This window comes from Pagrus major, chromosome 21, assembly GCF_040436345.1.
Source record: "Pagrus major chromosome 21, Pma_NU_1.0".
In the NCBI taxonomy this organism is placed as follows: Eukaryota; Metazoa; Chordata; class Actinopteri; order Spariformes; family Sparidae; genus Pagrus; species Pagrus major.
Genome location: NC_133235.1, coordinates 2643132 through 2670871, shown reverse-complemented (window position 1 = coordinate 2670871; position 27740 = coordinate 2643132). Strand labels below are relative to the sequence as shown.

At 42.2% G+C, this 27740-nt stretch overlaps 2 protein-coding genes across 5 annotated transcripts in view; both read right to left on the bottom strand.

The window, feature by feature from the left end:
• Nucleotides 1-2014: 2014 nt before the first annotated feature.
• LOC141016358 (major facilitator superfamily domain-containing protein 12-like) lies at nt 2015-22046 on the bottom strand. The gene is made up of 11 exons (XM_073490661.1): nt 21324-22046; nt 20218-20337; nt 15590-15800; nt 15329-15458; nt 6962-7153; nt 6773-6865; nt 6592-6684; nt 5218-5388; nt 5036-5130; nt 4025-4155; nt 2015-3912 (listed from the first exon to the last, which is right to left on the bottom strand). The coding sequence occupies exons 1-11, from the start codon at nt 21469-21471 to the stop codon at nt 3869-3871; spliced, it is 1428 nt and encodes a 475-aa protein (XP_073346762.1). The 5' UTR covers nt 21472-22046; the 3' UTR covers nt 2015-3868.
• A 1370-nt stretch (nt 22047-23416) lies between these two features.
• Nucleotides 23417-27740, bottom strand: part of LOC141016359 (casein kinase I-like) — a 29671-nt gene continuing 25347 nt past the window's right edge. For all 4 annotated transcript variants that reach the window (XM_073490665.1, XM_073490662.1, XM_073490663.1 and 1 more), the window contains one exon: nt 23417-24635. In XM_073490665.1, coding sequence (XP_073346766.1) covers nt 24581-24635 — 55 coding nt within the window. In that variant the 3' untranslated portion in view covers nt 23417-24580. The remainder of the gene's footprint in view (nt 24636-27740) is intronic.

Below are 27740 nucleotides of genomic sequence, written 5' to 3'. Positions count from 1 at the left end.
TCTGGAAGTTTGTTTTTTAATGTAAAACCAGTCAAATACGAAACACACGTTTTAGATTTCCACTGGTTTTTATGTGACAGCCACCTGACATCACTTCCTGTCATTTTCAGAGACATGTCTGTGTTAACACGGCAGGATGTGTCCATTCATCAGTGTTAGACAGACGGATGGACACACTCTGACATGTGGCTGCATGGCAGGGTCGTAATTCACATTCAGCACAAACACTACTGCTGCAATAAACACTGATAAATATTCTCGACAAGTCCCTCCCGACCCGACCGCTTTTAAAGGAAACACGTAAATACATTGAAGCAAAGAACACTCGACCTCCTGTTTCATGGGGACATTAAATTAAGAAAGTGAGAAAAGGTCCTAAATCCACCTCTTTATCCAGATCCACACCAGATGTCAGTGGGGTCTCTTCTGGGCCAGAACAGACAGACATGGGTGAAAACATCACCTCCTTGGTGGAGATAATACATGTTATATTGGTTAAAAAAGGCCAATGAGGATGAGAAACTGATTATATTTGTACATCCATATTACCATAATTTCAAGATGGATTGCATCATTGCCTGACTGTTCCACAGTGGTGAATTATCCCAGACGAGAGTCAGAGTTCATCCAGAAATGAACAAAGAGAATAATAGTGGACAGTGGAAAACAGCGGTTGAACAACTGATGTGGGTTGAGTTAAAGGCCACAGGATCATCCTGTCTGTGTTTGGTTAACTTGTCACTTTTGCAGGTTGAAGTCTCACAGTTATCTTACAGTTAGATTAATGTTAACTTAGCATCTATGGTTGGACCTACTAACTGACCTATCCGGGTGTGTTTTCAGGTGCCTGATAAAGTTTCGTCGATCCAGCATGCTTTTTTTAAAAATTCCGCATACGTTGCATTTTGTGAGTCTGTTGTGTGAAGTCTTTATATGACCAACAGCACAGAAGCTGCCGGCGTGCTCTCCATGCTGTTCTGAGCTGCTGCAGCAAACATCATCTGTGGCCACACATGTGAGACAGGAGGGAGACACAGAGGGAATAACCAACTAAGATTGTTCATGACTCCCAGATCAGGGGTCCGAGTCAAGTCTCAAGTCTCTGTGTGGCGACTGAAGTGTGACTCGAGTCCATGTTGCAGACAGGAGTCCCCATCTCTGGTGTTGGATCATGGCAAGTTATTGCTGAGCTCATGACTCGGACACAAACAGACAAGATAATGTGTTAAAGTTGTGTTCACGTTCATTTTAGCTTCCTCCCTCACCCTCTGACCGTCTCCTGGATGTTATACCGACAGGTGACAAGTGAAACACATCTCACTGTGAGTAAACTTGTGGATTTTTCTGGTTTGAACATTGTTGGAAACAGATGTGACATATTATCTCTGAAGTTTTGAAGTGGTACCTCTTCTGTTTTTTATGAGAAGAAACAAAGAAAGACAAACAAACACAATTTTTCTTCATTTTGAAAGTGAAATCCTGACCTTGAAAACTGCACTGGACATACACAATCTCACCACAAGGTCCATTAGCAGCTGTTCTGGAGCTGTCATAATCACATCTGTGTCAACACTAGTTGGCGCTGCTCTTATGGAAATCTAACTTTGTATTGTTTTTCTGAACCCTTTGAAGACTTCTCACTCATGTTTGCATGAAATCATTTTTCAAAACTTTTTTTTTTTTCATGGTTCATTTAAATGTCATTCCACAGGGTTGTGCAACAAAAAGCAAAGCAAGCTGTAGTCCCTTCACGCTACACATAAAAAAGCTAATTAACGTCGGAGTGTTGAGGATGAGTTCAGGAGTCTCGCTGCTCTGTAGTCTGGTGGTACAGCAGCAGGTACTACTTTATCTGTTGTCAGATGGCAGCAGGGTGAACAGACTGTGGCTGGGTGGTGTTGTCTTTTATTCTGTGGGCTCTGTGAAGATGTGACAATATGATTATGATCATGTGTGTCACTGTTCCATACAGCTCAGTAAATGACTAACAGCTCTGAAGTCAAACACGGACACATTTGTAGTTGCACCTCATGAAACTGAGTTTAATGAGTGTCTCTTTATAAAACATCGCCAACACACACAGAATCATAGGAGTCACCATGGCAACAAGAACATAAAATGAAGTAAAAACATAAAGTGAGCAGAGAGAGCTGTACTGTCCCACAGCTCCCAGTGAAACGTCAGCACCTGCTCTGATAACCAGTATGATTCCCTTCTATCAGTATTCACACATTATAGCATTGATCCCTTTTAAGTTACTTTATATCAAATACAATGTTGCTATTCAAGTTTATATTGATTATAAAAATATTTGTTATATCATATTCCGTTTGGTCTGTGATTACAAAGAAGTGAAAAATGATTCAAATAGAAAAATCTCAATTATTGTTCCATGACTTACAAAACCCAAAGAAGAGTGCTTTATCTAAATGACCCACAATTATGAGGCACTAACAAAAGTTATCCCTTATGTCCACAGGTTGTAAATAATGTGATGTCCTCTGAAGGGCGTGATGTCAAATGACACAGCGATCAACAGTGAGTGCTGTGAAGAGCTCAGCTGAATGCCCCGAACATTCAAGTTAAGTTCACATGACTTGTTTAAGAGCGTCGCAGCAAGGCCTCCATTTGTTCACTTCCCTTTACTTCCTGTCCAGTCTGGACTCGAGTCAGTTTTTTAAACGTAGTGCTGTGTCAGTGACGGGTTCTATGGAGGAGTGTTAGGGAGTTATCTTTTCATGAAGCGTTCTGCTTCGATACTCAGGAGAGATTTCTGGAATTTAGTCGTCACATCAGCGGAACGAACAAGAAGATGTTGCTGAGTAAAAACACAACACGACCTGTCACCACATTCAAAATGGTCAGTGATTCTTCTTTGCTGTTTCTGAGCTTCATTCTTTGAACACACCTCATTCTGTATCTGCTGCCCTCCAGCATCCTTTTTATGTCTGGCTCTGATGTCCAAACATCCACATTTCCCTTTTAGAGCGATGACGTGTCTCTAACATGTCAGTCTGTTCCCAGTATTTCCTCTCACGCAGAGAGTTTAACTATTGTGACCTGGACCTGTCGTCTCATCATTTTCCAAAGTTCTGCACAATTGTCACTGACGTTCCTTTAGCTGCTTCATTACACTTGTGCAGTATGTAGTAAATGGCCACCTGTTGAATTCATACTCCAATTAGATAGGGGGCAGCAAATAATCAGTACTCAGGCTTGGATTTTATGTTTCTCTTGTTATGTGAAGGATGAAATGATCTAACTGTTCTTTTTCTTGTTGTTGTGGTTGTTTGTGATATTAATATTGTAAATTGTAATATTAAAGTGAAGAAAACTGAAGAAGCCTCTTGGATGAGAGGTGAAATGTCTTCAACAAACTGAAACAAGTCCAGTTGTCTACGATACAGCACTTAGAATAAAAAGTGTTCAAAATGAAAAGGTTTTGAGGTGGCCGGACTAATGGTTCAGTGAGTGAAGCAGCTGTAAATAGGAGACATTATACTCTCTGCTCCCATTATACTGTCTGAACATGTTGAATCACTCATCACTTCACTATGACATTAACAAACATAAACCTAATTTTATCATTTGTTTGGAAAATGATGTGAAAACAGGATCCAGGTCGATAAATGTCTGAACTGTCAGTTAAAAATGTCCCCTTTTGGTTCCTTTGGTTTCCCTGGAATCTGCTGAACTTTATCAGAAGTGCTAAACAGTGAGTCAGGAGATCCCCAGTGCTTTTCCCTGAAAGACTAAAAATTATTTTTAAAGAGAAGCGAAAGTGAAAGCTCTTCCTGTCCGGCTGAGATGCTCAACTCCCTCCTCTCCTCTCGTTGTTCTGGCTGTAGGGAAGGTGGGGGAGGGGCTGTTAGTTGATCCTGGCTTCATCCTCAGGGTTGACTTGCAGACCACCTGCACACACACACACACACACACACACACACACACACACATAGTAATGACATAAAGGAGCAGCTATAATGAGTGAGACAACAAGCTACATTAGTATAGTTGTCTGACTTACGTGGTCTGATCCTGATTGGCCAGATGAGGATGGAGCAGAGCGCCAATGTTGCGACGACTGCCACGCCTCCCGTTACTATGACCATGATGTAATGATAGAACCACACACAGGCCGGACAGCACAGCACCGTGCTGAGAGAGAGACAGAGAGACAACACAACATGTACACAGTACTGACCACTGAGCTGCTGAGTGCTGCTGTGCTCCACTCAGATTTCTGATCCTCTCACTGCAGACCTTGTTCAACACAGTGTGAGACAACAACAAATCCAGCTCTGACATTTAGTCCATGCTACGAGTCAAGTTCTCAAAATGCTGGATCCTACATTTTTCGTTAGACACATCATCAGCCACACAGAAGACATCATACCACTGATTTTATTGTATGTATTGAATGTGTTTTTGTTGTTTGAGTGGCATCAGCTGGTCCACACTGAAATATCTCAACAACTACTGAATGATGATATTGATATTTGGTTCATGTGAGGAAGGATTCTGATAACTTTAGTGATCCTGTGACTTGCCCTCCAGCACCATTAGTTACACTATAATCTAGTCCAAGAGACCTGAGTCAGTCAGAAGTGAAGAGGCCTCATGGACGGGAGGTGAAACATCTCCAACAAAGTCCACTCGCCTCTGTATAGCACTTAGATAAAGCTAGAGCCACAACGATTAGTCGATTAATCAATTAGTTGATTTGAGAGTATTAAGCATTTAGATAATTGATTACATGTTTCCCCCTGGTGGGATAGGTCTGCAGCATAAGTTACCATGGTGATGTAGCCAGGTTAACAGAGCCACGTTCTTGACACGGAAAGCTCTGATTTTAGACTCAACAAACCTTGCTGACCCACTAATCTCACTTCATAAGTACACCCCTCTGGACCAGTCCAATGTTCTGGACAAGTAAAATCAGTGGAATGTCCCTTTAAGTTAGGTAAACATGCATACACACTGTGTGTATATCAATAGACTGAGTAGTAAGTGTGTGTGTGTGTGTGTTTGTACTCACTGGCAGGGATGCAGAGCCTGAATGATCATCACAGCCACTCCGTTAGCCAGCTTATCAGTGAAGCTCATGGCTCCGTACACAAACGCTCCACTTTGCTGCAGAGACACAGATGAAGAAGAAGAAATGTGATATAGAAGAACACCATCACACACACACACACACACACACAGTGGCCGTCTTACTGTCTGGTCAGCGATGAGCTCGGCGGTCATGGAGAGTGATATGACCAGGATTGTGGCGGACCCCGCCCCCAGCAGCACAGCGGCCCCGTACACCCGCTGACCCATCATTTCATCCAGCAGCACCCAATAGGAGAAGGCCATGATCAGCAGCAGGCCCACAAAGTAGGTGAGCTGGACCAATCAGAGGAGAGACACAGTGTATGACAGGTGAGCTGCTGGTTCACACCAAACAAAGACAGATTGTAAAATCTGAAGTTATCTCTGTTTATGCTCAGTTTCCATGAGGGCTGTTATGATGAGTTAACGAGAGGATTACAGTTGTCTTGGTTCGGTAAAAGAGAGACACTTGAATTCACACAGTGTGCAGCTGCATTTTTCTGTTTAGTACGGAAAATAGATGTAAGAATATTTTCGTCTTGGCGTTTTGTGAGTTTATTTTATTAATGTATTACACTAAAAACTAAGCGCTTATGCCATATATCTGCCAGCTGAAACTACAGGAGCTGTCAGACCATCACCTCTTAAGCTACAATGTGGTAATAGGGGACAGGACAGGCCGGGGCTAGCTGCTTAGCATGCTAACTTCAGTAGACATCTCTGTAACACACAGAACATAAAAAGCAGGACAAGCTGTAAACTCAAGCTTAAAGATGGATCGTTACAAAGTTCAAACCTGGAACCTTTAAGTTTTGTCATTTTTATGGTTCTTTACAGTTAAATCTGCAGGTTAACCTGTTGAACTGTTGGTGTTAGCACATTTCGTGGCTAACGTGGCTGCTGTCTATTGCTGGAACAGTGTTGGAGTATTTAGTATGAAGGGACAGTCAAGAGAAATTGTGTGAACATTAAGCCTCGTTTGAAGTGGACAGATTCAAGCGGTAGCAGGTTAGATGTGGAAACATTTTCATGTTTCTCTTTGTGGAACTTCATATTACAACACAAGCTGAGCTGGCAGTGTTGTTAACATGACATCAAACCTCCTTCTGCTCTGTGATCCTCAGTATGTGTGTCTGTATGTCAGTATGTAAATGTTTTGATAGAAAAGCCCCTCAGAGAAGGAATCACATCACATTTACTAATAAACCCACATTATCAGGCAGGCTGTTCTCCAAAACACTCACAGGCCTGGACCTCATCTTTATTCATATTTGAAGCCAATAAACACGTTCATTTTCAAAATGTCTTTTCTTTCTTAACATATACCTACCTTACCTTTATTGCCAACAGAGTGAAAAGAGGTAGAATCATGTTTGACTGAGTGTCCCTGTTTTTTTGTCATACTGATGACCTAAAATATTTATCTTTATAACTTTTATTTATTTTTTGCAGTGATGGTATTATGTCAGTCCCTATGAGCTGTGAGGTTTTACTTACACATTTTCCAATAAGTTTAGTGAGAGGCTTCATGATGAAGGAGGACAGGAAGCCACTCAGGTACATCACTAATGGGATTGTTGCGATGAACTTCTGTTGGAGGGAGAACGACACTGAATGAAGAAACACTGCTGACAGAATATGACTGAGAACTGATATAAATATGAAACAGAACAGTTACCTTGGGCAGACCCAGAGTGTTGATGAGATACATTGAGATGTAGGTTTGAGACAGATTGACTATCAACCTGGTGGACATGTAGAGTAAGGCCACCTGCAGAGATCAACAGTAACACACACACCTGTCAGCCAGTAGCTTCAGGTGAGGTCAGAGTCAGATCTGGTGTTTGACGTGTTGCCGTCCTCCTACCTGGTAAAAAGACGGCTGCTGCAGCCAACATTTCCACTGCAACAGAGATGAGACCGTCCTTGGGCGAGGCAGCAGGGGCCTCCGCTCCCCCTCCTGCTCCTCCTCTCCTCCTTCAGGCCTGGACTCTGTGGTTCCCAGGTGGAAGAAGACGCAGAAGATAGCACCAATGCCGAGCACAATCAACGCCAGATTCTGTGATCAGACACAACAGGTCAGGGTTAATAAACTGCAAGATGGGAGTCACATGGGTGCGGCGAACAAGATGGCGGCTGGTTAGAGGCCCTCCACCTTCTGACATGTAAATTTGTAAATTATTATTAGTTAGTGGCTCACAGTCCTTTAAGTTTTGAAGCCGTTTGATTGAGTAAAGAGCCTAAGTCCTTTTGGGGGAGTAAATGACTGAATTACAGATGTCAGCGCCAAACTATTTCAAGAGCACGGGCCACGTGTCCACCCGGAGCACTCCTCCACATGACGCTAATGACAATGGCGACCCGCCACCCCGTCTCGAAAGTCTGTTCGCAGAAATTATTCAAAGGAATGCCACACTACAGTCTGTAGCAACAGACAGTTCTACTGTCAAGGAGACAACGACTGAGCTGAAAACATGAGAGACTCGGGGAGGCCGAAACACGTTCCAACTCGTCCGTCTGGACGAGACCTCGGAGCGGCTAGATGCGGCTGAAGGCAGGAGAGGTAAACAGATGGAAGTAATGTAGGAACGCATTCAAACCCTCGAAAACCATAGCAAACGAAACAACGTGAGAATCATTGGCCTGAAAGAGACTTTTGGCACCAATGGGACACTGTTAAACTGTGTTCAGAAGATTTTGACCGAGGGGCTCGGAGTCCGTGTTGATCCTGAGTTTGAGATTGAAAGAGTGCACCGGGCGCCCGCACCAATGCTGGACCCAGACCGGCCTCCAAGACCAGTGCTTATACGTTTCCTGAGACAGTCAGTGAGGGACAAGGTGATTACCGCGGCGAAAGAAAAGCGTGGGGTTGAGTGGGAAGGATGTCGACTTTCTGTGTTCCCTGACATGACCAAGGAGCTGGCAGAGAGGAGGGAGGCTTTCACCGTGGTGAAGTGCAAGCTCTGGGAGTTCAACGTGAAGTATACATTGGCCTATCCGGCCACACTGAGGTTGAAGTGGAAAGGGAAGTGGAAAGGGAAAAATGAGAGTTTTGCCAAAGCGAAGGATGCAGACAAACTCATCAGCGACAACGATCATGAGGATGGTGCGGATTGAATGTGAGATAAAAGATAAACGGACACTTATCTGGACCTGAATGAGCCACGGGAATGTTGTGCGGACTGTCGGGGGAGATGGGCCTGAAGGAGCTACCGTCGAGGGAGGAGAGCAGCGGTAACCCATAGACCAGATAAGGTTTTACTTTAAGTTTAGGTTTGATATGGCAGCAGAAGAGGGACTGTCAGGCAGCTTGCGGGCTGGTTTTTGGTTTGGTATAATTTGTTTTTTCCTCATGTGTTCAGTATGTTGGAAATGTTCTTTTTCCACACTTTGTATTTGTGTTTATGTTTATGTTTATGTTTTGATGGGGCGCATGGCATTAGCAAATCATAACTCAGGAAGGGGCAGACATCATAGGCAGATATATTTTATTGTTAATAGTATAACATGGATACAATGATACATGCAGGTAAATATGACAGGGAAGTGTATTAAATATGTGTCCTGGAATATTAATGGGAGTGGAAACCCAGTTAAATGGCGTAAGAAATTGGCATATTTGAAAACCAATCAGGCAGATATAATTTTCATACAGGAACCTCACCTAAATGAGGGAGAGGAGGTCAGATTTAAAACAGGATGGACAGGACATATTTTTCACAGTTCACTGTCGAGTGCACGTAATGGTGTAATGATTCTGGTTAAAAGGAATATACAGTTTGTGTTATTGAAAGAGGTTAAAGATGCAGAAGGGCGAATAGTATGTGTACAAGCATTAATAGAGGGAGTGAAGGTTATATTATGTAACATCTATGCGCCCAACAAAGGGGATCCACATTTTTTCCATGGTATAAATAAGGTCTTGGGAGACATGGATGGGCATATAATATTAGCAGGAGATTTTAATGAAGTGATGGAGCCCATCCTGGATAAAAGCAGGTCTAAGGGTCCATTGAGGACCAACGATAGAGAGGCAATTCATATGCTAAATGAAGATATGGGACTAACAGATATATGGAGGCTTACTAACCCCCATTGGAATATACCTTTTTTTCTCACTATCACAAATCTCATTCCAGAATTGACTTGTTCTTAATTGCAAATTCCCTGATAAAAAGTGTAGTTAGTTGTGACATAAGATCTATTGCCATATCTGATCATGCAGCAGTGGAGTTATGATTAAAGGTGGAGTTGGAAACAGGTGGGAGGCCTAGATGGAGAATGAACACCTCATTACTACAGGACAAACATTTCAAGACATCGTTGGGTGAGGATTTAAAATCGTTTTTCGAAATTAATATTGGAAGGCACAAAAGAAATTAAAACAGTTTGGGAAGTGTCTAAAGCCTATATAAAGGGAAAGTTGATAGCATATGCTTCTCAAAAGAAAAGAGACAGCCTTAACAAAATCAAAGATTTGGAGAAGGAAATTAAATTAAAGGAAAATCAATTATCTGAGCATTATTCAGAGTCACAATATCAGGAACTTTGTAAGCTGAAATTCCAGCTGCACAAAATTTATAATAAAAAAGTAGCATATGCTCTGTTTAGATTAAAAACTAACTTTTATGAGGGTGGGGAGAAAACTGGGAAAATATTAGTTAGACAAGTAAAACAGAGGGACTTTTCGAATACCATCCCAGCCATTAAACAGGGGGATACCCTAGTTACCTCAAAGATATAATTAAGGTATTTCAACAATTCTATGAGAAACTGTATACATCGACAGCGTTTAGCAGTATCGATCAAAAGGAGCGAGAAATGTTCTTCTCTAACATTGACATGTCTAAATTACTCTTTGACAATGCAGAGAAACTAGAGTCTCCGATAACTGAGTGTGAAATAAGGAAGGCAGTCTCATTAATGAAAACCGGGAAATCACCGGGTTATAATGGATTCCCTGCGAAATACCCTGCGAATCCTAAGAAGGATAGGGATATTACAGATCCATCTAATTTTAGACCTATCAGCTTGCTCGATCTGGATTGTAAAATTTTAACAAAAGGTGCTGGCCCTACGCTTACAACAAGTCCTGCCCAACATTATACATCCTAACCAGGCGGGTTTTATGAAAAATAGATCCTCTACAGATAGTATGAGAAAATTGTTACATTTAATGTGTTTGAGCCAGTCAAAAGATGCGCCGATAGCTGCAATTTCCTTAGATGCCGAAAAGGCCTTTGACAGGGTGGAGTGGGGATTCTTCCCCACCCTGACGCATCTCGGGTTTGGTCCATGCTTCTCCAGGTGGGTTAAGATATTATATAAGGAGCCAAAAGCTGCAGTGATAACTAATGGGATAATATCACCATTTTTTGGCCTCTCCAGAGGGACCCGTCAGGGCTGTTCTCCAAGTCCCTTACTGTTTATAATTTTCTTGGAATCGTTAGCGGTCAGTATTAGGATGAATAATAACATTAAGGGAGTTGAGGTTGGAGGACAGGAACACAAACTATTGCTTTATGCAGATGATATTTTGGCTGTGGTGAGTGAACCACTTACCTCATTACCACATTTGATGGACACCATTCAATTGTATTCTAAATTTTCAGGCTACACAATTCATTGGAATAAGTCTGAGGCTATGCCTCTATCCAAATCATGCTTTTCACACATGGTGGAAAAAATTATATTTAAATGGGTCCTTAAAGGTTTGAAGTATTTAGGAATTAGACTCAGCCAAGATCTGGATGAACTGCCCCTACTGAATTTTAACCCAGTTTTAGGAAAAATTAAAGCTAATGTAGAGAAATGGGAAATAAATCAGGCTTACTCTGTGGGGAAAGGTAAATGTTATGAAAATGAGTGTTGCCCCTCAATTTAACTATTTGGTTATGACGCTGCCAAGTGCTATTCCGCCTGACATTTTTAAGAGGTATGACAATATAATCAAACATTTTCTTTGGGAAGGGAAAAAAGCAAGAATTAAATTGAGTAGATTATGTGCCCCTAAGGAGAAAGGGGGAATGGGGTTACCAGATCCAAGATTGTACTATTTAGGCATTTGAAATGTCCAAAATTAGCCAAATATTGGGAAGAGACAGGGGACACAGTAGACTGGATGGATATTGAGAACAAATTGTGTTCACCATTTAATCCGACTGAGAGACTGTCTCAGTGAGTCAACACAACAAAACTAATTCTTGTTCACTCTGGGGAAGTATGGTCCAAAGTACATAAAGTAAATAAGTTATCACATTATGTACCAAAGTATGCATCCTTGTGGAACAATCCTGCCATCTGTATTGGAAAAACACCGGTCTGTTGTAATCAGTGGCATTCATGTGGCATACACACTATAGGAGACTTGTAAAAAGATGATGTGTTCAGCTGGCTCGTTTCAGCGATACCTCTGAACCCTGAATTATGTTTAGTAGGGGACAAATCCCGAATACCTAACATTTCAAAAGGACCTTTTCTGTTATTATGGTCGGTTTGATCACTGCATCGAGAATCATTTTGAGACATTGGAAAACAGTTAAACGTCCAAATATGAAAGAGTGGGTGGACGCAATGGTTGAGACTGCATCTTATGAGTCCATGATCAACAGATTAATAGGTAAACTGGAGGATGGGACCACCTCCTGGGACTGCTTTTGGACACACATAAAAACTGAGGAAGACCGTGGTTTGAACTCAGCAAGGACTAAGATCGCTCAGTGACAGACTATTTTATTTTTCATGCCATGAAACTGTGAACTAGATTCTGGCTTACATGTGGCCAGCATGTCTGTATTTTTATTTTTATTTGGGTGTTTTGTCATTTGATTTTCATATGCCATGTCTTGTGATGTCCGTGCCATGATCGGAGGGGGTTTGGGGGGTTTGTGGATGACATGTACTATCGATCTCTTTTTGTTTTTGTTTTGTTTTGTGTGTTGTATTTTGTCTTATAACTTGAAAATTCCAATAAAAATTTTAATTACAAAAAAAAATAAACTGCAAGATGGCAGCCTGTTTTTCTGTTCCTCCACTTCCCCCGAACTGTGTGAATGTGAGGTGGGTTTAAATTACAGTTGGGTAGATAACGCTCTGGATTTGAATATCTGTTATCTGTGTTGTCATGCTTCAGTAACATGATTAAAAGGGTTCAGGTTATAGTTACGTCATATTTGGGTACGTTACATGCACAATAATGCCTCCATTGCAAATATTGTGAGAAACAGTTGCATCATAATCCTGAACAATCCTAAATATTACTTTGACTATCCAGAGGAGGAGGAGTCTGGAGTTTTGCTTTAAAGCAGCCACAAGGAACTTGTGGCGACAAAAGTGGGACAAGCAGAAGAGTACAAAAGTTCACCAAAAAGTAAAATCCAGTCATCATCTCCTCCCTCCATGATGATATAAAGTCAGGTTAGGTCTCATAGTCCACAAAACATTTCTGGAGCTTCACAGTAAAACAGAGTTGCAGCATTCTGCTAAACAACTGAAGCAGCTGGAGACTTGATTTAAAACATCAGATGTCTCCATACAGCTCGTCTGCTGTGATCACAGTCTGCAGGAGAGAAGAGATCACTACCTGATCTGAGGAGATGTTATTTACACAGTCCAGGTTGGGCTGCATGCTAACACTCAGCAGCTACAGTGAAGACTTCAGCTTAAAAAATTGTGTTCATAGCGTCTTGAGTGAAACATGACTGAATTTTTATGTTTTGGTTGAACCCTCTTCCTTCAGACTGTGAGGCTCCTGAATGAATAAGGTTGGATGAGTCAGAATCCAACCCAGTGCCAGACATTAAGAATAACTATAATAACTATGTAGAGATACCCAGTCTTCTCACTGGTGGTCTTGTTTGCTTATGTAGGTCATATAGAGGCCTCAGTATTAAATTCAGTTTCATAAGAAGTTCACAGTTCTTTGTCATATGCTGAGAGTGGTTGAAACATGAATCTATTCCAACACCAACTCTGCTCTAATCACATGTACAGGTACATTCTCTCTTTCATTAAATGTGTACTAGCTAAATAAATGTAGACACAATTGTAAGGGCCAGGAATCAACACACAACAGGAGGGTGTGGTCTGTGGTTTTGAGGAAGTCTGTGAGCTCTTTGTCCCCGGTGATAGGAAACAGACACATTTAGTCTTGATTGTAAAACAAATTTCCAAGTCGACCAATAAGGTACAACTTAGTTCTGAGTGTGAAGGTAATGCCTCTTCAGTCTAAATCCAATGAGCGGTGCATTCAAGGCCATTTCAAGCATCCATGTTGTTCAACTAAATTACAGAGACAAAAGTGAAACAAGTGCACATGGGTGTGACTGTGAAGCTTGGCCAGTGTTCAATCAGGAAGACTGTCTGCATTCTTACTGTATTTATTCACAGGTTTTCCCCTCTAACTTTTCTTTTTCCTTCTTCCTTTTCATTCAGCTTACTGAGGGCGTTCACTCCATAACTTCAATCAGAACCAATCAGATTTCACCAGGACCTCTGTGATCAAGAAGTCTGCCGTACGACCAGACTACAGAGCAGCTTCTCTCCTGTTAATTTATTCATTCGTCTGTACAGTTTTTGTTTGTATGTATGTAACAGAATTGACATTATACAATCTTCAATCAATTCATCTTGAATCTTGAATCTTCAGTTCCTGTCTCTGCTGCAGTCAGTTCAGTGTGAGATCAATGCGACTCATTCACCTTCACTTTCATCTGAACCAGTGTCCGTGAGTCGTCTCAGCTCACTCCTGCTCCACGTCATATTCATCCACATGTTCATTTATCGCTCTTCAGCCCTTCACCAGCACCACGGTGTCTGGACTCCACTGACAGGATATTCCTGTAGGACTCGTGGAGTGACCGTCCAAGTAAAGTGATGATGTCTAGGAGACTCCTTGTGTCTTCAGCACAGAATTTAATTACTCTTTATTTTAGTTACAGAAATACTCATTTTTTGCAACAAGAAGTAGACTCAGGAGTCAGAAATGAGAGCTCAACTTCATTCTATTATGAGAACTAAAGTCACACAGCTGCACCTCTCCTCCCACCTCAGGACAAGCAGCTTGTTTTAGAGCCATTGAAATACAAAGCAGTGTCGTCAAAATTAGAGATTTTTTTGATATATATAATTCTGAATATTTGAAACTGCTTCAATACTCATTTTCCACAGTATTGATACACCAGAACCAGCTGTGATTTCTCAATCTGTCTTCTCTCCGTGTCCACACAGGCTCGCTTCCTAAATTAACTTAAGTAAATTCATGTAGATGCTGTTGTGCTTAACCTACAGTACACAAGCCTCGTTACATTTATCTTTTAATAAAAATCTAACATTGTATGCCCTGTGGTATCGAATATCAGTAGAGTATAAGTATTGTATCGAAGTTAGAAATTCCAGTATCGTGATAACACTACTAAATAACAGAGTGGTGTAGTCTGTAGTCCTAAAGCCTGAAATCAGTTAGCATGTTAGCACTTCCTGTTCCCTCGTCTCAAAGTCAGTGAGTCTGTTGAATGTGTTTTCAGTTTAATGTGTGAAATAAGGTGTGTGGTTACCACAGGCTAAACATATTTACACGTTTTGTTCTCCAACATAAAATCCATCATTAAATGTCTCAGTTTAATTATAAAGCTCTTCTGTGTGTTAAAAACGGTTAGCGGTTGCTAACAAGTGTCTACATGAGACTACAGAGGTTGTCGGGGACATTAAACGTCATCACAGCGAACACGGAGACTCATCTACTCACTAGTCCGTCCTTACAGGCCAACTTTAGTTACACACTATTCTAACTCTGACTTTACAACTTGTACATTGATCAGTTTATAGAAAACCTGTATAGTAATTGTGTAGTAAGACTCTTAGTGGTGCTGACGTTTAAGTCATGTGACCGTGATGTCGTCTGTTTATAGCCTAACATTAGCTTTTTACTGCTACACATTTAATTTACGCTTCAAACATCACAAAGTGGAGTTCATCTGTGAAGATTATCTTAATTCACAGATTATCATAAACTTGTGTTTGACACACACATTATTTTCTGTGATAATCCAAAATCCAATTCAATAATGCCACAGAGGGAACCAGAGCGATGCTAACTTCAGGGGTAGTTACAAAAATAAGTCATCATTACACCACTCTATAGACACAAACAGAACAAAGAGGCTTTGCACTGGTAGGAAATTAGGGCCTGTTCTGGTATGTTACCTAGTGTCATGTGATTAGAACGGCTCCTCACCCTGAAGATTTGGACATCTGCTGGTCCGAGTGCATCACTGAGCGGGTCGTCATCCCCCCCGGCCTGGACATGGAACAGCAGGTAAGCCACTGCATACACTGTGATGTTGGCTATCACTGTGAACGCATACCTACACGCACACATACACACAGAAACTGCGTATTCATGATCTGATGAAAACCTTGACGTATGGTGTGTGTGTGTGTGTGTGTGTGTGTGTGTGTGTGTGTGTGTGTGTGTGTGTGTGTTTGTAAAACGTACCGGTACGCAGTGAGTTCAACTTTAGCATGCTCACAGGTGACCAGCTCTGGGATGAGAGACAGGTGTGAGATCTGAGTGGCTGCCCAGCCGAACTGAAAGACGATGATGAACGGGACAAAGTAGGTCAAACTGGCCCACTGAGGGGTGTCAGTACTGCAGCCCAGACACTGGTTGAAGATGAAGGCAAAGGACAGCAGCACGCTCACTGTACCTGGAGAAGAGACACACGCACAATGACTTTCAGGGTATTCAGTTTGGTTCATTTGGGGGAAGACAGGACCTTCTCTGGTGTTCAGTAGTAGTGTCAAAGCTTTGAGGTATGTTCTGCTGTTTATGCAGGAGTATGGGAGCTTAGTGTTCAGTATGGGAGCCAAGTGTTCAGTATGGGAGCCAAGTGTTCAGTATGGGAGCATAGTGTTCAGTATGGGAGCTTAGTGTTCAGTTTGGGAGCCAAGTGTTCACTATGGGAGCCTACTGTTCAGTATGGGAGCATACTGTTCAGTATGGGAGCTTAGTGTTCAGTATGGGAGCCAAGTGTTCAATATGGGAGCTTAGTGTTCAGTATGGGAGCATAGTGTTCAGTATGGGAGCTTAGTGTTCAGTATGGGAGCATAGTGTTCCGTATGGGAGCTTAGTGTTCAGTATGGGAGCTTTGTGTTCAGTATGGGAGCTTTGTGTTCAGTATGGGAGCATAGTGTTCAGTATGGGAGCCAAGTGTTCAGTATGGGAGCATAGTGTTCAGTATGGGAGCCAAGTGTTCAGTATGGGAGCATAGTGTTCCGTATGGGAGCATAGTGTTCAGTATGGGAGCCAAGTGTTCAGTATGGGAGCTTAGTGTTCAGTATGGGAGCTTAGTGTTCAGTATGGGAGCCAAGTGTTCAGTATGGGAGCCAAGTGTTCAGTATGGGAGCATAGTGTTCCGTATGGGAGCATAGTGTTCAGTATGGGAGCATAGTGTTCCGTATGGGAGCATAGTGTTCAGTATGGGAGCCAAGTGTTCAGTATGGGAGCATAGTGTTCCGTATGGGAGCATAGTGTTCAGTATGGGAGCCAAGTGTTCAGTATGGGAGCATAGTGTTCAGTATGGGAGCCAAGTGTTCAGTATGGGAGCTTAGTGTTCAGTATGGGAGCTTAGTGTTCAGTTTGGGAGCCAAGTGTTCACTATGGGAGCCTACTGTTCAGTATGGGAGCATACTGTTCAGTATGGGAGCTTAGTGTTCAGTATGGGAGCCAAGTGTTCAATATGGGAGCTTAGTGTTCAGTATGGGAGCATAGTGTTCAGTATGGGAGCTTAGTGTTCAGTATGGGAGCATAGTGTTCCGTATGGGAGCTTAGTGTTCAGTATGGGAGCTTTGTGTTCAGTATGGGAGCTTTGTGTTCAGTATGGGAGCATAGTGTTCAGTATGGGAGCCAAGTGTTCAGTATGGGAGCATAGTGTTCAGTATGGGAGCCAAGTGTTCAGTATGGGAGCATAGTGTTCCGTATGGGAGCATAGTGTTCAGTATGGGAGCCAAGTGTTCAGTATGGGAGCTTAGTGTTCAGTATGGGAGCTTAGTGTTCAGTATGGGAGCCAAGTGTTCAGTATGGGAGCCAAGTGTTCAGTATGGGAGCATAGTGTTCCGTATGGGAGCATAGTGTTCAGTATGGGAGCATAGTGTTCCGTATGGGAGCATAGTGTTCAGTATGGGAGCCAAGTGTTCAGTATGGGAGCATAGTGTTCCGTATGGGAGCATAGTGTTCAGTATGGGAGCCAAGTGTTCAGTATGGGAGCATAGTGTTCAGTATGGGAGCCAAGTGTTCAGTATGGGAGCTTAGTGTTCAGTATGGGAGCTTAGTGTTCAGTTTGGGAGCCAAGTGTTCACTATGGGAGCCTACTGTTCAGTATGGGAGCATACTGTTCAGTATGGGAGCTTAGTGTTCAGTACGGGAGCCAAGTGTTCAATATTGGAGCTTAGTGTTCAGTATGGGAGCCAAGTGTTCAATATGGGAGCTTAGTGTTCAGTATGGGAGCATAGTGTTCAGTATGGGAGCTTAGTGTTCAGTATGGGAGCATAGTGTTCCGTATGGGAGCTTAGTGTTCAGTATGGGAGCTTTGTGTTCAGTATGGGAGCTTTGTGTTCAGTATGGGAGCATAGTGTTCAGTATGGGAGCCAAGTGTTCAGTATGGGAGCATAGTGTTCAGTATGGGAGCCAAGTGTTCAGTATGGGAGCATAGTGTTCCGTATGGGAGCATAGTGTTCAGTATGGGAGCCAAGTGTTCAGTATGGGAGCTTTGTGTTCAGTATGGGAGCTTAGTGTTCAGTATGGGAGCTAAGTGTTCAGTATGGGAGCTTAGTGTTCAGTATGGGAGCCAAATGTTCAGTATGGGAGCCAAGTGTTCAGTATGGGAGCATAGTGTTCCGTATGGGAGCATAGTGTTCAGTATGGGAGCATAGTGTTCCGTATGGGAGCATAGTGTTCAGTATGGGAGCCAAGTGTTCAGTATGGGAGCATAGTGTTCCGTATGGGAGCATAGTGTTCAGTATGGGAGCCAAGTGCTCAGTATGGGAGCTTGTGTTCAGTATGGGAGCTTAGTGTTCAGTATGGGAGCTTAGTGTTCAGTATGGGAGCCAAGTGTTCAGTATGGGAGCCAAGTGTTCAGTATGGGAGCATAGTGTTCAGTATGGGAGCTTTGTGTTCAGTATGGGAGCTTAGTGTTCAGTATGGGAGCCAAGTGTTCAGTATGGGAGCTTAGTGTTCAGTATGGGAGCCAAGTGCTCAGTATGGGAGCATAGTGTTCAGTATGGGAGCATAATGTTCAGTATGGGAGCCAAGTGTTCAGTATGGGAGCCAAGTGCTCAGTATGGGAGCCAAGTGTTCAGTATGGGAGCCAAGTGTTCAGTATGGGAGCCAAGTGCTCAGTATGGGAGCCAAGTGTTCAGTATGGCAGCATAATGTTCAGTATGGGAGCTTAGTGTTCAGTATGGGAGCATAGTGTTCAGTATGGGAGCCAAGTGTTCAGTATGGGAGCATAGTGTTCAGTATGGGAGCCAAGTGTTCAGTATGGGAGCATAGTGTTCCGTATGGGAGCATAGTGTTCAGTATGGGAGCCAAGTGTTCAGTATGGGAGCTTTGTGTTCAGTATGGGAGCTTAGTGTTCAGTATGGGAGCTTAGTGTTCAGTATGGGAGCCAAATGTTCAGTATGGGAGCCAAGTGTTCAGTATGGGAGCATAGTGTTCCGTATGGGAGCATAGTGTTCAGTATGGGAGCATAGTGTTCCGTATGGGAGCATAGTGTTCAGTATGGGAGCCAAGTGTTCAGTATGGGAGCATAGTGTTCCGTATGGGAGCATAGTGTTCAGTATGGGAGCCAAGTGCTCAGTATGGGAGCTTGTGTTCAGTATGGGAGCTTAGTGTTCAGTATGGGAGCTTAGTGTTCAGTATGGGAGCCAAGTGTTCAGTATGGGAGCCAAGTGTTCAGTATGGGAGCATAGTGTTCAGTATGGGAGCTTTGTGTTCAGTATGGGAGCTTAGTGTTCAGTATGGGAGCCAAGTGTTCAGTATGGGAGCTTAGTGTTCAGTATGGGAGCCAAGTGCTCAGTATGGGAGCATAGTGTTCAGTATGGGAGCATAATGTTCAGTATGGGAGCCAAGTGTTCAGTATGGGAGCCAAGTGCTCAGTATGGGAGCCAAGTGTTCAGTATGGGAGCCAAGTGTTCAGTATGGGAGCCAAGTGCTCAGTATGGGAGCCAAGTGTTCAGTATGGCAGCATAATGTTCAGTATGGGAGCTTAGTGTTCAGTATGGGAGCATAGTGTTCAGTATGGGAGCTTTGTGTCAGTATGGGAGCTTAGTGTTCAGTATGGGAGCCAAGTGTTCAGTATGGGAGCTTAGTGTTCAGTATGGGAGCCAAGTGCTCAGTATGGGAGCATAGTGTTCAGTATGGGAGCATAATGTTCAGTATGGGAGCCAAGTGTTCAGTATGGGAGCCAAGTGCTCAGTATGGGAGCCAAGTGTTCAGTATGGGAGCCAAGTGCTCAGTATGGGAGCCAAGTGTTCAGTATGGGAGCATAATGTTCAGTATGGGAGCTTAGTGTTCAGTATGGGAGCTTAGTGTTCAGCATGGGAGCATAGTGTTCAGTATGGGAGCATAGTGTTCACTATGGGAGCATAGTGTTCAGTATGGGAGCTTAGTGTTCAGCATGGGAGCATAGTGTTCAGTATGGGAGCCTAGTGTTCAGTATGGGAGCATAGTGTTCAGTATGGGAGCCAAGTGTTCAGTATGGGAGCAAAGTCCAAACAGCACCTTCATGAGAGTAGTTACATGAATCCCCTTTATGGGAACAGGGACATGACAGCTGACAGATCCAAGATCCCGAGCCTCTCACCACTCACTTCATTCACAGACCACTAATACTTTTCAAAGTTATATGAATATGAGCATGTGTCAGCATTAATATGTGTATACATAGGTTAGAGTCTTCGTTGTATTATTAAATAAAAACAAAAGCAGAGAATACATGAATACCACAGAAACATGCTGTCTGCCTGCCTGGCTGTTGGTTTGACATGTACCATGTGACAGGAAGCTCTAACACTATCTATCTGTCTGTCTACCTGTCTGTCTACCTGTCGCTCTGTTTTACTTACCTACTAAATGCCATGTTTTCCTCTTGCCATAGTTGCCACAGCCAGGAGTTCGGTCAGACTCATATCCAATGAGAGGCGTACAAATACCATCAGCTACCTGCCCAACCAGCAGCAACACACCTGCACCACAGGTAGACATTCAGTTACATACAGCGACGACAGATGGAGAAGAAATATGCATACAGATAGATTACCGTAGTGGGACTGTGACGATATCTGCCAACCTATCATGTGGTTATTTTGCTGCTAACATTCATGGATCTAACAAGAGACATCAGTATGAATGTATTCTACTCTCTCTCCTTGTCACTGTTTTGTTCTGCTTGAACAGCAGAGGGCGAGGTCATACTGCTCAAGAAGACAGGCTCGTTCTCATAAGAACCGCCCTACTCTGCCTCTGATTGGTTGGCTTCGTTGGTTTTGTTCTCAATACTTGACTCAGACTGTTATCACTCACACAACATTATTCTCTGTTTTCGGAGATGTTTCAGGTGTAGTAACACTTATTCTCTGGAGCTACTTTTAGTGTCTCTGCGCTCATTAGTTGGAGCAAGCAGGCAGGCTGTCCACAGGGTGGGCTGCTCCGCCACCTTTCCTGTCTGCTTCACCTCACGAGCCCAGAGACACTGCAGCTGTGGCAGCCAGTCGTGGTCAGCTCGTTTTAAACAACCGTGAGAAAAACACAACATCACCCATTAATACCAGATAACCACCTTACATACAGTTAGGAAATAATAACGTGTCAGTGATGATCTGAGATTCTGAGATTTTCGTGGCTCGTCATCCGCTGGACAACCAGAAGGAGGGAGGGACTGCTGCTGGCTGCTGTATAGTTTTATAATTGTAGTATCCAATGGCTACTGTTTACACATGCGTGGCCGCCAATTTTATTTTATGATAGAAGGAAAGCAGAAGGGTCTCAAGTAAAAACTAATAATAAATGCTGTACACATCACATTTATTATGAAAGGACATTGTTCAGGTCATCTCTTGTTGTTGTTGTTTTTTATGTCGTGACGTTATCGTACTGTGGGTTTCTGGTATGGTCGCATCACTAACAGACAAACAGACAGACAGACAGACAGACAGACAGACGGATGACTAACCTGCATAAGTGTTCTGGAAGCCCAGGACTGAATGGTAGAAGACCAGCAGGTAAGTGAACCACATGGAGGCGCACAGGTCGTTGAGAAAGTGTCCCACCGCATAGCTGAGCCTCCTGAGGGCGGGCAGAGAGCTCTGTGTGTCCGACATTATGGCTCGATGCAGACAAAACCCGTTTAAATAAAGATCTCAACACTTCATCAGCTACATTAACAGGGACAACTTATTCGGACTGATTTCGCTGAAGTTGTTATTTTTGACTTTTGCAGAAGTCGAGCCGGTTGAATGACGAGAGACCTGTTTTCGGTTCCGTTTTCCACATGGTACTGTCTTTACATATACTTCATATTATCGTGTCAGTCCGTTCAGCAGGCTGGTTGTTCCCAAATCTTTCCTTCCATTTCGGAGTCAGTTTCCTGTGGCAGTCAGGTGACAGTGTAGAGCCGTGTCACCACCAGGAGGAGCATCAGAGGAGAAACCGAAACAGAACCAGGCAGGCTGACATCACACTGACTCTGACTGAAGGAGACGGACATGTTTCATCTCAGCTGTCTGTCTGTTAAAACACTCCCATTCAGACCTGACCTCATGTTCACACAGGCCTCTCTTGAATGGTATCCTGCTCCGTACCGACCGGCTCCATCTTTAACAGTTAGCTAACGAGCTACAGACGAACATCTGGCCACGGACACACGAACAGACGTAAACAACAGCGCAGACCGGCGATGACGATGTCGGCAGAAACAGCCCAATAGCATCTCGTATTGCTCCTCTCGGCCAATAGTGGGCGCCTCGCGGGCTACACTTTCTCACGTGACGACAGACTGAAGGCCAAAGATCGCGTATGTAACAGATAGATATCCCCAACTCACTTCCGCTGTTGCGTAATAAACTATATAACACATATTAAAAGTTTAAAATCCCGATCAATAGAGTCACTTTAAAGGTAGAAAAGCAGGCGCCGTTTAATAACATCTACATGTTAACAGTTATCAAAGAAACTGTCAAGATACTGTTTTCAAACACAACAAAACTGAACTGAGAGCACTAGTGATGATACTTCAACTCTACATCTGACTCCACAGGTGATGTAAAACCTGCTGACTCATGTTATCCCAGCATGATCTGAGATGCCACAGAGTGGTGGGCTCTCTATCTTTCTCAGCCTCAGTCTTGAGGTCAGGTGACTGTGGAGGACAGTCAGGACTCCATGGTCTTCAGTAGTTGTGTCCTTGATGTGTGCTTGGGCTCATTGTCCTGCCGCACTGTTCAGCCAGACTAGCGGTGGTCTTGACAACCACTGGATGGATTTGATTCAGAGATTCATTTTCCTCAGGACAGATTATAATAACTTTGATCCTCTGGCGCCATCATCAGGTCAAAATTTCACTACAAATACTTTGGTGTATGATCAAATACCAGTAAAACCATTAGTGTTCCCATCAGCCTCAGCTGGACTTAGTGTTTAAACCTGCTCATGTGCAAGTTAGCACTAACCACAAACATGGTGAACTTTGTACGCATCATATCCTGCACTTCAGATCAACTACTGAACCTTAACATTCAGACTAAATGACTTAATTCATTAAATTGTTGCTGATAAATCAGAGGTCTGGATCCTGACTGCTGAGGATTAAATCAAAATTTCTATCTAAACTTTTATCCTTTCTTGCAATAACCACTGCAGCCTCACAGAGATACTGTTACTGGGCTGCAGATGCATCGTATTCAGTTTTGTTTGACGATCCCTGGTCTGTCAGCTCAAAACATTTATGTCTGCTCCATTTGGGTAAAGCCCTCACCAACAGCTGGTTAACTATGAAGCTTCATATTATTTAAGCTCGACAGACACTTAAGTCTGCTGGATCTGTACCTGATGTTATCCTGAACGAGGTTGTTTTTTCTAGTATGGCAATTTTCATTTGTATGTAACTGATCTACTTTGTGACTTAACCAGCATCAAAACATGAAATGACTGACAAGCATGTTCTCATCAAGCAAAATAATGACACTTCTGTTCATTCTCCAAAACTATGTACCTGCAAGATCAAACACTTGGTCAAATTGTTGCAGATTCAATTAAATAAAGATCAGATTTTATTTTGTTTGGTTGTTTTTAATGGAGTTATCCGCCTTTCCATCCTCCAACCCAGAGAGAAAGAAAAAAAACAAAACAACATAAATTTTAAAATACAAGTTATTAAAAAAAAAAAAAAAAAACATTTTGAGGAACACACTCAAAGCTACAAAACACAAAATATTTTGAACATTTCAAGACAGAAAAAAACACAGGTTCCAAATTGTCAACAGTCTGTTTAGTTACAAATTAAAACAGGAAAAAGCATAGTTTTCACATAAACATCTTTTTAACTTTTGATTCCGGTGGTTGTGAGGTTTTTCTCTGAGGGTGAATGATTCTGAGAAGTATACAGAGTCTGATCCATTGCAGGAAATAGACCAAGCCGCTCACAGTATACTTCCATCAACCATAGGGAATAAAAACTTTATAGACTATGTGCAAGAGCTGCATCTTTGTGTCCATGAAGTCTCTTCATGATGAGCTCGAGAAAGTGTGCAGTGTGTTTGTATGCGTGCATGTGTGTGTGTGTGTGCTGACAGTCTCATTGCCTCTCATCCTTTCGTTATGTCTCTCTTGTGTATCTCCTCAGAAATAGCCGTCTCTCTCCTCTGAACCCGTCAGTAAGGAAGAAAAAAAGAGAACAAAAAGACAGAAGTAGCCAGTCTGAATCCAGTCTGTCAGCCAATCAGATGCCTTTGACTGTCTCACTGGTCACTTGTCTCCCCACAGCAGTTTGTGTTGATCCAGTTTCAGTTCAGTTTGTAAATACATGAAGACTCCCCCACTGGTACAGCTGGTCCACATTTAAAGCCTCGAGGTGGAACAGCAAACACGTTACTCTGTCTGTCTGTGTGTGCTCAGTCCAGAGAGGTCGAAACCAGTAGATCAACTTAGCAAACATATTCTGCTGCATGGTGGTCCGGCCAGTCCAGCCGACCCAAGACAGACTACAGGACCTCCAACAGCAGAGGAGGAGGGTCAGAGGGGGACTGAGGGGGGAGAATTATATGCAGAGGGTGAGAGAGAGAGAGAGAGAGAGAGAGAGAGAGAGAGAGAGAGAGAGAGAGAGAGAGAGAGAGAGAGAGAGAGAGAGAGAGAGAGAGAGAGAGAGAGAGAGAGAGAGAAATGACAAAGAGAAGTTGAAAAAGGGACCGGGGGTTTCTCTCTCATCTCTCGTTTTCATTTGTGTCTCTGGAGAGCTTTCCTCTTCCTCCTCTTGAAGAAACAGCAGCACCTGCAACACACAAACCATTATTAACACACAGAAAACACAGCTTACCTCTTCAAATAGTCCTTAATGCAAACTTATTTTAAGTGACAATAAACTTCAACATGTGAGCCCTCCCCGGTAGTACTGTTCACACCTAATGGTACCTTGTCTCCATAAAATAAGTGACCAAATATGACCAGCAAGGCTTCAAAGCAGGAAGCTGTTTTAAGACCTGAGAGCAGCTGGAGAAACTGGTTTTACTCTGAGCACTTTACTCAACCAGGATACCTGGACTAAAGCAATGACACTGATGAATAATCAGCACAACATTTGTCTCTAAAAAAATATAAACTGTCAAAAGAAACATTACAAATATAACACTACTCTAACGCGTGTGTGTGTGTGTGTGTGTGTGTGTGTGTGTGTGTGTGTGTGTGTGTGTGTGTGTGCGCATGGATAAAAGCAAAAAAAAAATCTTTTGACTGAAATGTTTTTTCGAGCTGTAGCCAAGTCATATTCCCAATTTGTAATTTGTGAAACATGTTACAGGGCATTTTACTTGGCACGTGCTAAAAAAATAAGATTTACAGCCTCACCCCACACCATGTTCTCTAATGCAGACATCAAGTGTAAACATTTGACCAACAGTGTTTTACAGGAGGATGATCTGAACAGCTGTTCTATTCACACTTAAAATGTTTGTCTTTTCAATGTAATTTTCAATCTATGAAATCAATCTGTGCCAAGCTTCTCTCAAGTTTTACTCTTTCAAATAATCAACCATCTACAGAACTTTTCAGTGCGCTATTTTTCTCCTTCTTCTTCTCATCATCATTATCATTAATTATTATTATTAATAATATTGTTTAAAGTGAGCCTCTTATCGTTTAACAGAAAAATACATCATACAAAGAGCAACTTTTGCAGCCTTGTCAGTCTGATGGCGAGTTATCACCTTTCTGTCATCACTAACATACTGTTAATAATCAAAGAAGCTCTGAGGCTTTGTTCTATATGTTAAAATACAAGATTTAAGCATTGAGCTACAATCAGGCAACATTCATGATTCTGTACAGTCAAACTAACCAAAAACTTCTTATTGATCATCATTATAAAGTTTCAGGGCGTTCCTGTAACCATGGTAACTCACGGTACCAGAGGGGAGGGAGAGACGCTGAATGAAGCCGTTTACACAGATACACTGCACACTTCACACATGTAGCACACAACAGGAGACTCTCCGTGTCAGACGAGTTCTCACGTGCTGACTAAACTCAATTGATAACGTAGCAGCGCGACGAGTCCTTGCTAGCTGAGCAGCTAAACTTTAGCGCCGCCCTGTGTGGGACTGCAGTCAAGCCCGCCTCCACTCCGAAAACCCCGGTCAAACTAGCCCCCAGTAATTTTGTGGTGCCTGTTTATACTACATATTACGGTAATGCAGTCCAAGAACAGAATTCAAAATAAAAGACCTATGAACGCAATTTCACATTCATTCATTGTCATTCTGTTCATTAATTGTTGAATTGATTGAACGATTATTTGATTGATTGATTGATTGATTGATTGATTGATTGATTGATTGATTGATTGATTGATTGATTGTGCATTTAAGGAATTCATTCATTGATTATTCACGTAAATCATTTTACCAGCCTCATTCTGATCACATTGAAGCCTTAGCAGATGGAGGCCATGGCAATTAATCAGTGTGAATAATTATATTAGTCCAACGTAAAAATGAACACAATATCATGAGCTTCTGATGAGGAATTTCAAAATAAAAGCCAATTTAATGGTGAAATATTTTCAATATTTGCATGTGAATTCAGCTTGACATTAAAAAGAAACTACTGGACTTTCAAAATTAAAGCCCTCTGAAATTTGAAATATTTGAAATATTTTCCCCAAATTCAGATTGACATTAAAAGGAAACTCCCTGTTTCCACAGACTAATTTCACTTCAGACTGATAGCACTCCACCTCAGAGTTACACTCAGGTAATATCAGGAAGTTCTGATGTGGACTTTCAAAATTAAAGCCCTCTGAAATTTGAAATATTTGAAATATTTTCCCCAAATTCAGATTGACATTAAAAGGAAACTCCCTCTTTCCACAGACTAATTTCAGTTCAGACTGATAGTACTACACTTCAGAGACTCACTCATATAATATCAGGAAGTTCTGATATGGACTTTCAAAATTAAAGCCCTCTAAAATGTCAAATATTTATAATATTTCTCTCTTAATACAGATTGATACTGGGAGGAAACTCCCTGTTTCCACAGACTAATTTCATTCCATCTCAGTTGCACTCAGGCAATATCTTGAAGTTCTGATGTGGACTTTCAAAATTAAAGCCCTCTGAAATTTGAAATATTTGAAATATTTTCCCCAAATTCAGATTGACATTAAGAGGAAACTCCCTGTTTACACAGACTAACCTCAGAGACTCACATAATTAATAACTAATAATAATGATAATATTAATAACATAACTAATTCCTTTTAATATCCATCTGAATATACATGTAAATATTGACAATATCTGACATTTAAGAGGGCTTTAATTTTGAAATTCCACATCAGATTGACCTGATTTTTTATGGGTGTCATCCTGAGGTCGAGTACTATCAGTCTGAAGTGGAACAGTCCAGTAATAACGGGTAGTTTTTTAAAAAGAAAAACAATGAATCCTGCTGTACATAGAGTACAGTCAAATTTAAAACTTCAAAGGGCTTTTATTCTGAAATGCCACATCAGATTGACCTGATTTTTCCTTGGTGTCATCCTGAGGTCAAGTACTATCAGTCTGAAGTGGAACGGTCCAGTAATAAAAGGTAGTTTTTAAGAAATATGAATCCTAATGTACATAGAGTACAGTCAAATTTAAAACTTCAGAGGGCTTTTTTCTGAAATGCCACATCAGATTGACCTGATTGTTCCTGGGTGTCATCCTGAGGTCGAGTACCATCAGTCTGAAGTGGAATGGTCCAGTAATAACGGGTAGTTTTTTCAAAAACAATGAATCCTACTGTACATAGAATACAGTGAAATATGGAAGTTCAAAGGGCGTTTATTCTGAAATGCCACATCAGATTGATCTGATTTTTTCAGAGTGTCATCCTG